Source organism: Alternaria infectoria (assembly GCF_024043175.1).
Source record: "Alternaria infectoria strain BMP 0036 chromosome Unknown scaffold_1, whole genome shotgun sequence".
NCBI classification, from domain to species: domain Eukaryota; kingdom Fungi; phylum Ascomycota; class Dothideomycetes; order Pleosporales; family Pleosporaceae; genus Alternaria; species Alternaria infectoria.
In genome coordinates this window covers 3473262-3489246 of record NW_026250690.1, presented here as the reverse complement: position 1 = coordinate 3489246, position 15985 = coordinate 3473262, and the positions used below count along the sequence as shown (strand labels likewise).

Sequence of the window (15985 nt, the reverse complement as noted above, 5' to 3'; positions counted from 1 at the left end):
CCGACGCGACTTTTGGCGCTAGTGGAACTTTTTGGCGAGGTTCCAAGGTTACTTTCATCATCGCGTCCGGCGCATGCTCAACCTTGACAGACACAATTTTCGCTCTCGTATACGGCCTTTCGTTTTCTGCGTACAAAGAATGAGTTTATACTCCAGCATCGTTACGGATCGAGAACCTTTACGACAGCCCAATGGCTGATAGATCGCTCAAAGATCTGAACTACGGCCATCCCGGTGCAGCGACTTACGACTTGGAGAATGGAGAGTGGACGTTTGCCAGACCTTATTCCGCACGCCCATTCAAGCGCATACGAACTTCGAAGGGCGCGACTCCTGCGAGCAGTCATGCGACACCGGCATTTTCCCTCCCTGCAGAAATTCTAGCGAGTAGGACCAGCATACAGAAAGAGATCAGCAACAGCATCGAAGAACACCCTCAGCTCTCTGCAGCAGCCGAAGTCCTCCCCGATCTAGCTGTAGTATCTGCTGCCATATCATCCACGGCTTCGACCTACGATCCGCTCGTCGGCGACCTACTCTCCTTCGGTTCGATTACACCCAAGGGTAGACACGAGGCATGGCAAATAGCTGCATTGCCGACGGGAGAATCTGGCAGCATACTGCAGTTGTCAATCCTAGACAACGAAAGACACGTTTGGACAGCAGACCCGAAGTCATGGGTAGAAGGGCGGACCTTGAAAGACACGGAGAGTGGCTTCTGGAATGAGGAAGCGGCACCGATCCAGCAAGTTCACTTTTCGCATTCGGATGACAGCAGAACTTTTCTGGCTGTGCGACTGCCTACCCGTACTGTCCTCTTCCACCCAGACTACCACCGCCGACCACGCGCTTCCGCTGTCTCACCGTTCTACCGCTTACCCGCCTCCTCGATCGAACTCCACCCTATACTCAGCATAAGTCAAAACGATACTGATGGCTTTGCTCATGCCGACGTCACATTCAATCCAGACTTCCAGTTGCAGTTTGCACTCGTCGACCTGAATCAGACCTGGAGTGTATGGGACATCGAGCATCGGCCCAGACTTGGCACGTACTTGGCTTCATGCCTGCTTCGTGGAAAGATCGATGAACTGGAAGAGGACGGGGATACAGCTTGCGAAGACGGTTGGGCGAGGATTCTCTGGGTGGCTGATACAACGACGTTGCTGGTATGCAACAGGCGCCATTTGAGCATCGTCAGCATCAAGGGCAGGACAACGTCATACCTTCCCTGCCCAGAGCTTTTCAGTGAGCGATCGGCAGACTGGGTCTTGGATGTCAAGCAACACCCAAGAGATAGAAGTCGGGTTTTCGTCTTGACCTCTACTCGTTTATTCCTCCTTTCGGTCACTGCACCAAGTGAGCTGCTTCCGAGGGCTGGTGAGGCTGGAGCTAAAGTCCTCACATCCTGGCGGCACTACCGGGGCGTGGAGGATTTCACACTTCACATAAGCGTGCAGATGCTGTCGGATGATGGTAAGTTGCAGATCAATCGCGCGACAAAAGCTCTCACTCACAGCCTGATAGAAACATGTGTTATGCTCCACTCTCGAGTTAACAACTTGGTCCAAATACAAAGCTTCCGCAGCAATACCTCCGATTCTTCCGGCCTCGTTACCAGTTCAGATCCGACCCTGCTAGACCTACCCATCGGTGGTTCCGCGCACATAACCAACTTGTACATCGAGCCCATGCGATGGGAATACTCAAAGAAAGACTGCGTTTTCCTCCAACTGTTTGTGACGCTCTCCGACTTAAGTACGCGCGAGCTGGTTGTCTGGAGTCGGAGCACCTCGACAGGACATACCACCGAAGATGACCATGCCGTTGTAGACTTCACGCGAAGCACGATCAAACGCCCTAGAAACATCATCTTCAACTCGAAACCACGCAACAAAGACGAGGATTTCATAGTGCCTAATGGATTGGTCGACAGAGGGTTACCAAGCTCCAAGATTGGCAGGCAGCAGCCAGAATTGCGCAGATCCTCAGACGGTGCTGCCATGCCGGAAACTCGGGACAATGCTTCTCTGGGCGAGATTCTATCTCAGTCAAAGAGCGCGGCGGAGCAGGTCTCGGGTACCATCGATGCGGTGGCCGTCATGGATCAAGTGAACGAAATGCTGGCGACTGGTGCAGACTTGCCACCTTTACCATTGGGTACTCTGTAAGTGAACTGGGTCTTGTTTGCATTCTGAACTAACAATTGCAGGATGGAGTTTACGCACACGCAGTTCCATGTTGCAGACATTGATGAAGCTTCGTCCAACTTTCAAGAGCTGTTCTCCTCGCCAAATGGTCAAGATACTGTGGACGTCCAGCGTATCGCAGCTATGCGCGTTCTTGGCTTGACCGACGACAGCGACCTTACCATATCCGATGCATACGATAGTATACTCCAGACATGGGTTGCGCCTATGCCACCGGATATACCAATTCGCATTCGGCAACGCCAAGAACTTCTGGCTCGGCGAATCGCTACGGAGTTGATGTTCTCAAGCACATGTATACGTGACGATCGGATCCAAGTACCCGCTGTTGGCATACAGCGGGGGCAGAGCCAGGACAGTACCGTAGCCTTACCCATCTTGCCTGCAAGACCAAAGGAGGCTACCTTCAACTTCACCTCCAGATATCCTGCCTCTCAGCCTTTACCGACACCGCCATACTCATCTATACCACCTTCGTCTTTGCCTCCATCCTCTGTGTATGGATCGTCCCCACCCGAGATACCTTCCATGGAGCCAGCTTCATCAGACCCCCTTGGTCGACTTAGCAAGTATCTTCAGACTTCCAAAGACCCAGTCATCATTCCGCCAACCGTGTCCCAAAGTCTCGCGCATTGGGAATCAGAAAAGGATCCCAATACGTACAATTGGGTCAGCATGGAGCGTACTCTTCGGGCCGAAGAACTAGATGAGGAGAGCCAGCAACAACGCGACAAGGAACGCAAAAAGAAGGAACGTAGGGAAAAGCGCCAACAACGTGAGAACGAGCTCATGAGGGCTAAGACTGCGAGTCAACTTAACGCATACCCGAGAAGCTCTCCAGGGCCAATGCTGGGTGGTATGGGTAGCAGCAGTCAGGTACCGAGTCAGAGCCAAAGTCAAAGCCAGGTACCATTCCAGACTGGTGGCTTCATGATGCCACAAAGCCAAGTAGAGCGGGGCAAATTTGGAGGAAAGCTAGACAAGAAGAAGAAAAAGAAGGGGAGGATCAGTGGATTTTGAGTTTCGGGTTGGCGCATCGTTCCGTACATGTGACTCCGGAATGCAAAGGCTACACATGCGGAGAGCGGATGCCTCTCATTTGATGCCGTCACCGGTGCGGAAAGAAGGAAGCTTCTCCCCTCAAAGTGGGGTCAGAGGGGTAGCTTCCGCATTCAACTACATAGCTTAGCTCCACCCCAAACCCATCGTACATACCAAGGATCGCATCCAATACAAGCAATTGAATCTACAAAAACATCACCAAAGTCCTTCTGCAACATCAAAAAATGTCAGGCTTCCCATCTCTCCAGCCCGCTTTCACCGTCCGCGTCGACATCGATGCGCCGATGCAAGTCGGAGGCCAGCATGGCGCGCAGTTGGTCATCGTCCCTATGGTATCCGGTACAGTGAAGAGTGAACCGGGCTTCGAGCCAAAGCTGGATGGTGAGCTGCACGGTACCGGCTACGACTACATTCACAACGATGCCGATGGCGGAAACATGCGCCTGGATGTTAGGAGCCAGGTCAAGTGAGTGCAGAGCCATCCATATCTAATCCATAGAATATCATGGACTTATGAATGTATAGGAACCACGATGGAACGATCTTCGCAATGTATTACAAGGGCACCGTGAAGCTCACGCCTGGTGTCGGCAAAGTGCTATCTGGTGCCTCGGATGCTAAGACTACGGACTACGGCGATTCATTCGTCAACTTCACTTTCGAGACTGGCAACGAGAAGTACAAGGACCTACAGAACGGGACGTATGTCGCTGCCGGCCATTTCATCACAGGCGAGGGAAAGCCAGGTGTTGTAGTGGAGTACAAGGTTAGCAAGGTTGTGTACAAGGCGTAAGTCAGCACACGTGTTGGGGGTGAGTGAGGCTGTATCGGGTTATACATGAAGATGCTGATGCCTGATCTAGGGCGAAGACGGGTACAGCGCGACCTGTATATAATCCCAACTTATAATCAATGACTGTTCCGATCCTCTTCTTCCGCTGTGTCCCAGTTCTCTCTACTGTTTTACAAGTCCGCTATTTGTTTCCTCGCATTCGCCAGCACGTGGACTTCTGGGTGCTCTCGTCACAGATCCGTTTGCCCCGCCACGTCGGCTCACCTTCACCTCCTCGAAACTCAACGCGGCGTTTGCTCACACTCTTGGCGCGTCCGACGCGAGCTACAGCCTTCTCATCTTTCTGATTCTCCACATGATAGCTTCATTTCCTTGTCCAACTGCTCACATTGAATATCACCTGCGGAAGGTACACAGAGCGATTCGTCGTCTTCTACTAGTGAGTCCACTGCTTGTGTGTGCCCTGCCAAGATGCACCGACTAACTTCAGAACTAGCTGTACAACGGTTCGACCCACGCGCAACATGCCAAACATCTCGCCCGCGAGCCTGTCATCAAGGAAGAAGTACAGTCTGGGCGACTTTGTTCAGTATGCTAGAGGCAAACATGAGGACCAATATGCCGCGGTCGCCGATCTCAGCATATACAAGTTCGCCGACAAAGCATATCTGGACGAGAACAACACACCTTGCCGCCGGCATATGCTCCTCGTCGGTCACTATTGGCGAAAGAGCGGCGGTCGGCCTGCGTGGGCACATGCGACTGGTACTCACATACGCTACTATTCGGGTGAGGGAATTCAGGTCAATCCACTGATTCAGGACATCCAATCCTCCAAGGTCTACTACGGAACGCCCTTCAACGCGATGAGCGGCATTCACGACTCCAGCAACACGAAGCCTCGCATGACTGTCGAACGCAAGTTCGAGCGGGCCCTGGTCGAGTCTGTCATTAACTTCATATTCCTCAAGAAGGGCCAATTGGTATGGGCGTTGGATCTGGAGAGTCCGGACATGCTCGGAAGCTTTAGACTGGCGTGCAGGAACTTTGCGCAATACCAGAAGATGCCTCGGACTGACACGAGATCTCTGGATGAAGAACTTCTGGACATCCAGGCAGAAAATGCAGCAGTACAGGAGCAGGCTCAGTTCATCCAAGGATACAGCGGCGGCAACGGTCTTGCGTTCAGAAGCGGGTCCTCGGCCTTGACGCTCCCTGCCAAACGCTCCTTCGTAGACCTGACGGACAGCGCATCTGATGATGCATCGCAGGGTGCGTGGACCACTCATTTCATATCTAACAAGCTGCTAACGTCGCAATGTAGGCTCCAACAAACGTTTATCTCCATCCGTAAGTACCGAACTTCTCCTGCCTTGCACATCAACACCATCAATCTGCGCATGAGCGACCGCTGACTAGTCATTGTAGGAGTCCGCTGTCGCGAACCAAGACGCCGAAATATACGCTGGATTGGAACAAGAGGTGCAGGCTCTCAGAGCTAAGCTTGAACAACAGGAAGCCAAGATCGATGCATCCGAGGCTGAGGTCATGCGGCAAAAGGCGAAGAGACGAACCTTACGAACGCAACGAGAAGAGTGGAAAGAAAAGTACATCGCCCAACAGAGTCTTACCCAGGCACCGGCCGAAAGTGTCAAAGAAGAGGAAGAGAGTGAAGATTGGAAGGGGATGCTGTTCGAGCAAGAAAGAAAGACTGAGCATTACAAGCTCAAGTACATTGCGCTGAAAGAAGAGAAGAGAAATTGGCAGGTACAAGTCAGAGAGCAAGTCAAGGATATTGCAGACGACGAAGCCGTAATTCACCCCACCGGCACCGGCATATCAGACGACCATATACAAGAGGGAGATAGGGTGAAGCAGCCGAGCGAACACGGTGGAAAGAAGAATGCTCTGATAAGTCAAACCAAACCCAGAGCCATAAGACCGACAGAGAGAAAAGATGCTATCTTACTTCGTGAAAGTCTGACGAAGTATTGGATGTCTACTTCAGAATCCATGGAGAAGTATTTCGACGGCCGAAATCTTAACAGAAAAAGGCGAAAAGATTTGGTATTAGACGAATTGACCATGATGGCGGCCTTACTGCTTCATGAGGAGCAACTCAAGGGTGTTGATGTCAAGCGAGAAGATGTGAAAAGGCGGGCGTATATTCAAGCAGTTGAGCAAACCGAGCACTTGATGGAGACACAGGGAGTTCTCGTCAAGGCCAAAAAGGCGAAGAACAGGTCAAAGCGAACTACTCTGGCGTGAGTGTCAGACTACGCATGTTCCAGACTACAATGTGTTTATAGAATGCAGAGTACAGAAAATTGACACGTATGCCAACGACAATCTATCTCTTGGAAGCCCACGTTGTTCTTAGTTAATGATCTAGGCCTACATCTTAGCATCGTCTTGGCCTAATCTTGTTTCATGGATGCCCTTCCTTCCTACATGTATTTTTTGAGTTGTTCGAAGTGTAAGTGATAGTTGCATGTTACGCATCAGGCTGAACTATGAGTGCGAGGCCGACATCCCTACAACATACGTCGTCCGCAGAGTCATTCTTCCCAAATTCCATCAACGTACAAAGATACGTCAGGGCACATTTAGTCTGAAGGGATATGTACCGCTACCACAGTAATGCGCCGATGAGCTGGAGCTCATGGGATGGAAAGTACTTGTTATGCGTTTGAGATGCAGATGTACATCATTGGGAGAGTTGTACATATGAAGAAGATGATGTCTGGCTAAGTGGGTCTAGTTGCATATGTTCCAGAATACAATGCGCTCAAAGACTATATAGTACATTAAACCAGCACGTTTGCCAACGAGGATGTAATCTTAGAAGGCCAATGTCGCTCCTTGACCCATGACATAAGCTTACATCTCAGCTTTGCGTTGGCATGACTACATATCATGCATCCGCTTTCCTGCTACATACGTCTTTCATAGATCACGATTTCATTGCAGAGTCATTTGTCGCTGCTGGGGTTGAGTGTAAAGACGCCTGGTTCGCGTGAAAAGCCCTTGTAGACTACCGCTATCGACTTACCAACCCAGCAATATGCACACCCAAAGGTCCTTGCCAAAGACTCCAGGCTCGAGCGCGAAGCCCAGGAAACTACATGTGTCGTCCACATACTCATCCTCGCCCTCAACGACCGGTTCCCCAACCCAGCCAATCACCCGAATCCCCCTTAGCTGTCAAGCTCGGGTACCCACCCGCTCCTCAATTTCTCCCCTTCCTTTTGCGCGGCACAACTTAGCGCACCTCCAAACACACACCCTCTCCACTCCTCGGCGCCTGCAGTGTGGCAGCACCCGTCTCCGCGATTAGTTGATCAACTATTGAACCATCGGCACTATTCGTAGCGACAACCGACACCGACTCAGCAGCACGAGTCAGCCCTTCGCACGATAAGGATGCGTGAGTCGAGAAAGCATTTGCTTATGGAAAGCCCGACGGGGTCGTGATAGGTCTTGGCTTGTGCCGCGTATCTGCCGTATGGATGCCTGATGGATTCAATCGTGAATATAGTTATCTACCGAGTGTTGGACAAGGATCCCCACGTTACGGCACCCAGCACAGTACCAAACACGCTCAACCCGTTCTATGTACGCTCGCGCTCCCGGCCGCCGCGAACGTGGGGAGGAAGGAAGGAAGGGGCTGGGGCGACAGCAAGGCGGCCGTTGTCTTAGTCGTACGTGTTAGTGCGGGATGACATCTCCTGTGAGCTATTTTCCGAATAGTGCCAACGGCGCTAGCTTCAAGGGGTCTGACTGTTGCAGATGTGTGGACAGACGAGGAAAAAGTAAGTACTCGGGGCCCATCAAAACTTTACTGTTTGCGATGGCGGTTGCAGTAGCTGCGGGCCTGATGCGTCCCTAGGTCTGAGGCTGTGGATATTGATCGTCGCGATTCGATCTTCGGCATGTTGGTGGTGTCGTGGGGATCTGAATGGCAGGTGCGGTCCAGGTGGTTGTCAGGTCTCGGCTGCTCTCCGCGAATGAGAGCGTGTTAGTGTCTTGGCAGGAGAGCCCTCTTGCTGTGGGCGCCTTCGATAAATGCTTGCGTTTTGGAGGGACGGTATGATGCTGGTGCATAAGTGTACGCATGGAGAGATCAATGGGTGTGATTGGTATCAATGTATTACACTATTAGTCTTGGGACTATGCTACAGTCGGCAAGTAAGTCGATGCTAGGATGCCATTGGAGGCAGGTATCTGAGGACTATGCGGCTATGCAACCAGTCGTAGGCGTTGAAACGGCCTGTGCTTCATGCAGTGTCGTTATACATAGATGCGAAACTAATGAATAAAAGAAAGATGAGTGGACAAGAACTCGTTGAGTCGCGACTGTGATGACGAAGTGGCCGTTGTGGTCGTGCCGAAGCGAGACGTGATAGAGAAGGATGCAGATAACCGAGTGTGACAGAGGCGCGTCGCGCAAAATTCCGTCTGATGAGATGGTGGCGCCTTCGATCGACACCACCACATGCAAAACAAGTAAGTGACCCAATCCGATCACATTATGCCCTTGAGGCCGCGGAAGCCACCAGTTTTGGAAGACGAAGGCTTCTTCTGTTCCTTCTCTTTGACCTTCTTTCCGATGTTCTGAGCGCCGCCTGTCTCATAGTCAGCCTCCGATGTTGCAGAACGTAATACCGATAACTTACCCCGCCCGTATATCCGGACCTCCGATTTCGGGTCTACTTTGTCTTTTCTCTCCTTACTTGAGCTTCCATCGGTGTCGGCGGAGAAACTACTCTGTCCGCTAGATTGAGGCTTTGGAGCCTGAAACTGATTGTGGAGAGACGCATCATATGCTGCGGAAAAGTTTGGTCCGTATCCGCCACCAAACCCAGGGTACGGCGATGGCGCTGTTTGAGATCGTTGCGGCTTCCCCTGTTGTAGTGATTCAAGCCGAGCAGGACGAGGTGGTGACGCGGCTGATCCTGGGCTGTGGACGGAGTCCGGCGATCGGTATTCGTAATACTCTTGCTCCTCGCTGGGGGTGGCCTCGGCAGTAGATAGAGGTGTCAAATATCTCGAGCTGTAGTTGGTCGCCTGTCTGAGGCTGGAGTTGCGACTGACCCGTGAAGTGCCAAACTCGATATGACCAGACTTGTCCCGGGGATAGAGCTGTCCCATCTCAGCCTCTCGCTCCCCTTCGAGCTCATGGTACTTCATCTGCAGCTCGGTATATTGCTCAAGGAGGCGGTAATGAGTCTTCTTGAGTTGCTGCATTTTGGCATTGCTCGCTGCAAGCGCAGAGTCGAGCATCTGCTGCACAGACGACGGCAGTTGCCCTGGCTTGCCAGTGCTTCTGTCGGAAGATTGTAGTCGGGACTCGAGCTCCATAATCCGGCGCTCGTAAGCCTTGATCGACCGCTCGCGTTCCTGCTCACGGCTGTTCAACCGCATGTTTGCGATTTCGAGATCGTTGCGCAAGTCGTTCCGCTCCTGGATGAGGGTATGTAGCTCCTTCCTCTGGTCTTCGAATGCTATGATCTTATCTTGCGCACCCTCAAGCTCCCGCCTAATGTCGGCGTAGTCTTCAAGCTCGTATTCCAACGCTTTGGTTCGTTGTTGGGCTTTTAGTTGCTCTGCCTCAGCTCTCTCCACAATCTTCTTGAGTTGCTCGTAGTCTGATTGTGTCCTTTGGAGCTCATATCGCAGACCGCCCTCGTCACTGTGCCAGGTCTTTTCACTCTCTTTGTACGATCGCACCTTGTTGTTCAACTCGCTTTCCCACTTCTTGGACTGACTGCGACTCGTGAGCGTTTCCTTCTTGAGTTGGGCGTACAGCTCGTTTGCCTTGGCGAGTTTGGCTTTTAGTGTCTTGTTGGTGTTGATCAGATTCTGAGTCTCCGCCTCCACAGTCGCTTCTTTGATGTGCTTCCGCTGTAGCTGTCCGATGTGAGCAAGATGCTGCAATTTGAGATACCGCTCAAAGTTGAGGTCATTCCGAAGTAGCATGATCTCTCTTTGCAAAGACGCCATGGTGTGGTTTTGGAAGTCATGGTGGGTAGATTGATTGCCGGAGATTGACTGGGCGAAACTGTCCAGGCTGGGTTGATGTGCCACGAACCGCCGTGCGGATTGACCAGACATATCCGGCTTCTTTGTATCTTTAGTGGGCGGCAGTGTTGGAGAATCCATCATGTCGCGACCTTTCAGCAACGGTGAGGCCATGGACTTGATAGATACCGCGGACTTTATAGACTTGCTCCTTGATGGGAGTTCAAGATCGGGAACATCTGGAGCATCGCTTGACGAAACGTTCATAGTCGACTGGGTATTCCTCCAGCTTGCATCTGAATCGTGTACTGTTGTGCCGTCCTGGTCGTCCAGAGTGAATTGCGAGGGTATCTCTGGGACAGGGGGTAAGGCTGAATTGGGTGGTGGGCCGGGGTCCTCCAAAGTCGACGATACGGCAACGCAAAGGTCCATACATTCTATGACGACGTCTGCGGGGTCGCTTTTCAGCCACCTGTTCTCGCTCAGCTCGTCTTCGACAGTGGTTGTGAACATGTTCGGGTGTAGTAGATGAACGCGGCGGTAGGGTTCCGTCCGGCTGTGGATGAGATCTTGGTCCAGGTCGAAGTCGCGCGCGCCTGGAAAGTTGAGTGACTTGAGATACTTCCTTGGCTTGCGCACAAAGCTCATGAAGTTGAGAGGAAAGAGGCCGTATAGGAAGGTGAAATAATGCATAAGAGTCGGCGGCGGGCAATCAGGGTAGTCCATGGCTGGCTGCACCTGCTCCCAGGCCTGTTCAGAGTCGGCATCGGTTTCGTCGTCCCCCTCTTCGCTATCGTCGTCTTGCATGTCCATATCACCGCCTTTCTCGTCGGTGTTACCCAACTTGTCCCAACATAGTATCCGACAGTAGACCAGAAACATTTTCTCGAGGTGGTGATCGGAGGTCAGTGCTCCACATATGTGAGGAAGGAACATGATGAGGACGACAAGGGCGAGCTCGATGACAGTGGACGAGTTGTCTATGAGCAGGCATTTCTCAAGGTTCTGGATGAGCGGGGTTTCGAGGACGAGGTGGAGGTGCGGCGGCTGGAGGCGGACGAAGGCACTGAGCAGGTTCAAGGCCTGTATGCGATGCTGCTTCTGCAGGAGGAGATTGTCGAGCGTGAGGAGGAGGACCTGGAAGTGTTAGTCTAGGCTACTATACTAAGGGAACGTACTCACCTTGGGCATCTTGCGCCCAAAGTCGACCAGGACAGCTTCGAGCTCATGGGCCACAAACTCGTTCTCTGGCCTCACGGCATCTTCAGGCGAGGCAGGCACGTTGGTCCGCGCCAAGTATGCGTCGAGTATCTTCTTGGTGAAGAGAGCGGATAAGCGCGCATGCTCCCCATCTTTGTCGACCTCATTGTCGTACACCAATATACTCTGGATAAAGGCCCTCGCATCTTCAATCTCGCTCTTCTTGTAGCCTATGCCGTCGATGACAGGCCTCAGGGCCGAGTTCCACCAGGCGGTCAGACGCGCCTCGCCCGTTATCGCGGGCCGAAGCAGTCGCAGAGCTGATAAGAAGGCGCCGCGCTTTTCGGGACTACTGGCGACGTGGCGGAGGTATAGCGCGTGGAGATCATCGTGAAAGCGCTGGGAGTCGTGGTCGTCAATGTCGTCATAGCGCTCGAGGAAGGCTTCTATGGTCGCATAGAGCTCGTCGGGGAGAGGGTAGGGGACGGTAGTGGCCGAGAAGGTTGTGTTCAGCGCCTTCAGCGACTCGCGCATGGAACTGAACATGTTAGCGATTCCGTCTGAAGTATTACTAAGGCTACTAGGACAGCAGGTATCGCAGCTTACCCTGACATGGTGTCTTGTATCTCCACTTGCCGTGGTACAGATGCGCTACGGCAGGCGGAGTGCACGTATATGAGTGTTTACGGGTACGGAGGCAACGTCTCGGATAGATGCACGAGGGTCCAGCAGGCAGTAGGCATGTCACTGGGCATGCAGGTCCGGTCTGGGGAGCCAAAGCTTTTTGACAGCGCGAGTGCGTGGGGTGAGGATGAGGGACCAGCGAGCCGCAGCAGAGGGTTCACTGGCTCCGCCTGCTCGCAATTGCTCGGAGGTGCTTTTGCGGGAGCATGCCTCAGTGATGCGCGGCGCTATCGACCAACCCCAGAGATGCGCCAAAACAAATCTCACGTCTCACTGCCGGCGTCCCAAGAGCGCGCAGGGCCTGTTGGGGTTGATGATGCTAACCCGAGGTGCACCGCCCAGTCGCGGCTAGAGGCATGCGAGAGGTGCCCGTGCGTCACGGCCCTGCAAGCCACCACAAACGGCCTCGAAGCCACCATGCTTGCTTGTGCCCACCACCCCTGAAGCCATCCCATTTGCCTTCGGCCCACTCTCACCATTTCCGTGTGTAACTATCAATCGTCAATCAACCCCCAGTCACACAATTACCAGACGCGATTGCTATCCTAGTCGCTCCTGGGAAGCATCGCGTGATGCATACTCAAACACGATCAAACATCGCCAGCGTATCTCTGCCATCCTATCACGGCCTCCTGCCCATATCCGTCACTTCGGAACACCCTGGGCGGCCCTGTTTTCTCACGGATTACTCTACCCAGTTCTGCGCAGCCCAAGTGGACTCGAGCAGCCTTGCCATCACGGCAGCCGCTCGCCGCACCTCCAATCAGGCGTGGCAGAGAGAAACCCTTCCAACTCGAGTCTGTACTCATCACATAAAATCACCCAATGATTACATGTGTCAGTCAGAGCTTATCTTCCGCTCCGGTCATACCTCTATATCAGAAATATTCCGGCACGGCGCATCAGGGCTCGGATCAAGAGCTATGCCAAATGTGGCAGCCCTGCATGCACTCTACCTCAATCTTTCACATGTCCAACTGCAGCATACTTTACTCTTTCTAACCCAATCGCTAACCGATTAGTTTCTTCGCTGTTCAGGAGTAGTTGCGGTCGATCGCTCTCCACTGGAAGCACAACAGAATAGACTTTGGACGAGTCGTGCCGTGAAGCTACGCGGGATGCACCGAAGCTTCTGACTCTATCCAGGCTATCGCCAATTACCGATACCGACAACATGGTAGCCTCGTACCCATACCGCGATGTGCAGCCTTGCCCCGTAACTCTCTCTTATCGCAAGGATCCCGTCGTGCTTCCGCCAATGGCCTCATGGTAGCTCATCCGCGCCATCCCGCTCATTACATTTTCCATCGCACCTTCTCTATCAAGGTCAGCGAATCGAGCGCCCTCGGCTCTGCTTCCGATCGGCTTCATAGTGATACCGCGCAATCAGGGTTCGCAAACGTGATCGCCCCCGTGGCCGCAGGCCCTCAGAGGGGCTACGCAGACCCAGCGGCTTGGCCAAACCCTTGCGCTGGTCGATCATAACATGAGCTTGTGCACTGAGACGACATACCTACAAACCTAGTCGAAAATCGCGTTATGCACATTGATCACTCCTATTCTTCCGGATTGTTGACCTAGACGACATGGAATCTCGACTCAATACTACAGTACTGCGCCTCAGATAGTCTCATTCATAGTGCTTCAATATAGCACCATGTACCCAGACATGCGTCAATCACACATCTGCAACACCGTTTTGTACGGCGTCGCTTAACCGGCTAAGAGCGCACGCAGGCACATGCAGCATGGAGAAGCGCCAGATGAGCTCATTTGTTTCAATGTGAGGCACAGTAAGCACGCTGCAGGTACAGTTCGGAAACTTTCCATCGAACACTTATGCGTTGACTATCTGAAAGTGGTCTCTACCATCTACTTGCCTGCCACGCCGGCACCCAGCCGTCGACACGGAGTCTGCCTTTCTACTTAAGAAATATCTATGAAGGCACCGCAACGACCTGGAACTGGTAGTTGCAAAGCGGCTTCGATTTCGTCACCTCGATACTTCCATACCCGCCTCCCACCATCGTGCTTCCATCCCAAACCTCCAACTGCACCTTGCCTGGGACCAACGTCTCCAGGCCGGTGAACTTGAACTTGTTGAACCCTGGCTTGAGTGGCTGCGTTTGGTCCAGCTTCTTTCCGCCAACGTTGACAACAGCGATGAGATTCGTCTGGCCTTTGGCGACAAGTAAGACACCAGACACGGCATCTTCAGCTGCCTTTTTGATGTCTGCGGATGGCGGCACCTCGTCGTTGGTGCACTTGCCATTGACGGTAAGAGTGTGGTGCCAGAAAGTGCCTTGGACAGGTTTGCCATTCGTGGGATACATGTTAGCTGTTGTACGATCGCCTTGCTTCCACGCAGCGATGAACGGTTTCAGAATCTGCCAGTATCCAGTATGGTCGTACCCTGTTATGACCTTCGTTGTGTTTTCGTTCAGTGGCGTCGAGTGCAGGTGTCCCATGTAATGGCCCTCGCCGGCATCGTTCCAGGTCTGAAGCTGCACCATATCAGGTTGGACACTAAGGATCTGACCGAACCGGTTCTCGAGGTTGTCTTCGCCGCGACGGTACCAGTTTTGCTTGTAGTCCAAATGCTTCCATTGATAAGGTGAGATGCCCATCATGAACAGCTTCTTGGCCTTGTTGGCGGCGTCATTGAACACACGGTCCGTCGCGTCAGATACGGCGACTTTGCCTTCGTTTGTCGCAGGCCATGAGTTCCAGTTGAACACACCGTCAATCGCGCCACGGTCATTGAAGAAGTTTGCGGTGGGGTTGTAGATCTCAGAGAAGCCAGGGACGACGAGGACGTTGCCCACCTTTCCTTTGAACTTGTTCCAATCGTCGTTGGAAATGGTCTCGCCACCAAATGTCGATAGGACAGGCTTGGTCTTGCCATCGGAAGGGTCCGTCATTAGAAGATAGGAAGGACGGCCCTTGTGATCGTTGAAGTACTGGGCGTAGTTCGTAGGTTTCCCCAATAAGCCTGGGTGGTGATCCATGGAAAAGAAAAGGCTGAAACCGCCAATATAGTCTGCGTGATCGAACATGTATTTTACAGTCTGGTTGGACCAAGGCGCAAACTGATCTGTTCATTGTTAGCCCGGGTTTCGATTGAAGTTTTGTGGATGAAAATCACTCACCGAAGTTGAGCGCGAAGCCGTTCAGACCAAGCTCCCTCGCTTCCTCAATGTCCTGCACAACCTCATCGAGATCGAGTTGACCGACCATGTAATGGGCGACACTGTATGGGAGCATTAGTATGCGCTGATTTCTACGAGTAGGTAGACTTACATCGGTCTGTCAATAAGCATCCCCCGCGGTGCAACGCGGCCAGCGACAGCGCTGGCCAAAAGGCCAACAACAAAAGTAGGAACAAAGCGCATACTGAAGAAACACTCGAGTTGTTCACGAATGTCAAGCCAGCGATGTGGTTGATGAGCGACAATGCAGCCGCTCCCGCCATCTTTATAATTCTCGAGTGCCGAATGATGTTAGGCCTTTCGACCGGCAACCTGCGTAAGGCGACCGACTACACAGCCCGTGGCTGCTGGCAGCCTCGCCGTTCAGACTTGCAAACGGCACGAGATGAAAACTAGGCCTCCTGGCAGGGATGCTTACACTGATGGTAGTAGTTTTAGCCCCGCCATCTTTTCCACTTTACCCGTATCCACACACGCGTACTTTTCGCGCAAGATGTCTTTTCTACTCTTGAAGCTATGTATCGCGGCTCCATGTTTGAGCAGAAAATTCCCTTCCGTCTCGAAGTTCAGATGGCAATGGGCGCAAGTACGCCGATATTCCCGTGGTAATTATAACGCGAATGCGAAACAATGACGAGGACCGTCCCGCGCATGTCCGCAACGCCACAGGACGATTAGGGCCACCAGCTGTGGACCTGCAAGGCAGTATCGGTTTTTAGGAGCTGCCGTGTTTAGATCATCGAGACTGTTAGTCTCTGTTCTAGAATAACGCGTCCACTGCACCTCTACTCGGTGTTTTGCGCGAC

General features: G+C 52.7%; 5 protein-coding genes across 5 annotated transcripts; 3 read left to right on the top strand and 2 right to left on the bottom strand.

Annotated features, from left to right (window-relative positions):
* Positions 1–191: 191 nt before the first annotated feature.
* On the top strand, positions 192–3230 carry J4E92_001160 (uncharacterized protein; the record flags this gene model as incomplete). Its single annotated transcript, XM_051492574.1, has 3 exons — positions 192–1476; positions 1528–2167; positions 2213–3230. 3 exons carry the CDS (start codon positions 192–194, stop codon positions 3228–3230), a joined length of 2943 nt encoding a protein of 980 aa, XP_051358086.1.
* A 266-nt stretch (positions 3231–3496) lies between these two features.
* Positions 3497–4065, top strand: J4E92_001159 (uncharacterized protein; the record flags this gene model as incomplete). Its single annotated transcript, XM_051492573.1, has 2 exons — positions 3497–3738; positions 3798–4065. The coding sequence occupies 2 exons, from the start codon at positions 3497–3499 to the stop codon at positions 4063–4065; spliced, it is 510 nt and encodes a 169-aa protein (XP_051358085.1).
* Positions 4066–4589: 524 nt separating this feature from the next.
* J4E92_001158 (uncharacterized protein) lies at positions 4590–6333 on the top strand (the record flags this gene model as incomplete). The annotated part of the gene is made up of 3 exons (XM_051492572.1): positions 4590–5337; positions 5390–5415; positions 5494–6333. The coding sequence occupies 3 exons, from the start codon at positions 4590–4592 to the stop codon at positions 6331–6333; spliced, it is 1614 nt and encodes a 537-aa protein (XP_051358084.1).
* A 2256-nt stretch (positions 6334–8589) lies between these two features.
* On the bottom strand, positions 8590–11900 carry J4E92_001157 (uncharacterized protein; the record flags this gene model as incomplete). Its single annotated transcript, XM_051492571.1, has 4 exons — positions 8590–8690; positions 8742–11223; positions 11269–11824; positions 11893–11900. The coding sequence occupies 4 exons, from the start codon at positions 11898–11900 to the stop codon at positions 8590–8592; spliced, it is 3147 nt and encodes a 1048-aa protein (XP_051358083.1).
* Positions 11901–13907: 2007 nt separating this feature from the next.
* J4E92_001156 (uncharacterized protein) lies at positions 13908–15207 on the bottom strand (the record flags this gene model as incomplete). The annotated part of the gene is made up of 2 exons (XM_051492570.1): positions 13908–15064; positions 15120–15207. The coding sequence occupies 2 exons, from the start codon at positions 15205–15207 to the stop codon at positions 13908–13910; spliced, it is 1245 nt and encodes a 414-aa protein (XP_051358082.1).
* Between the last annotated feature and the right edge of the window lie 778 nt (positions 15208–15985).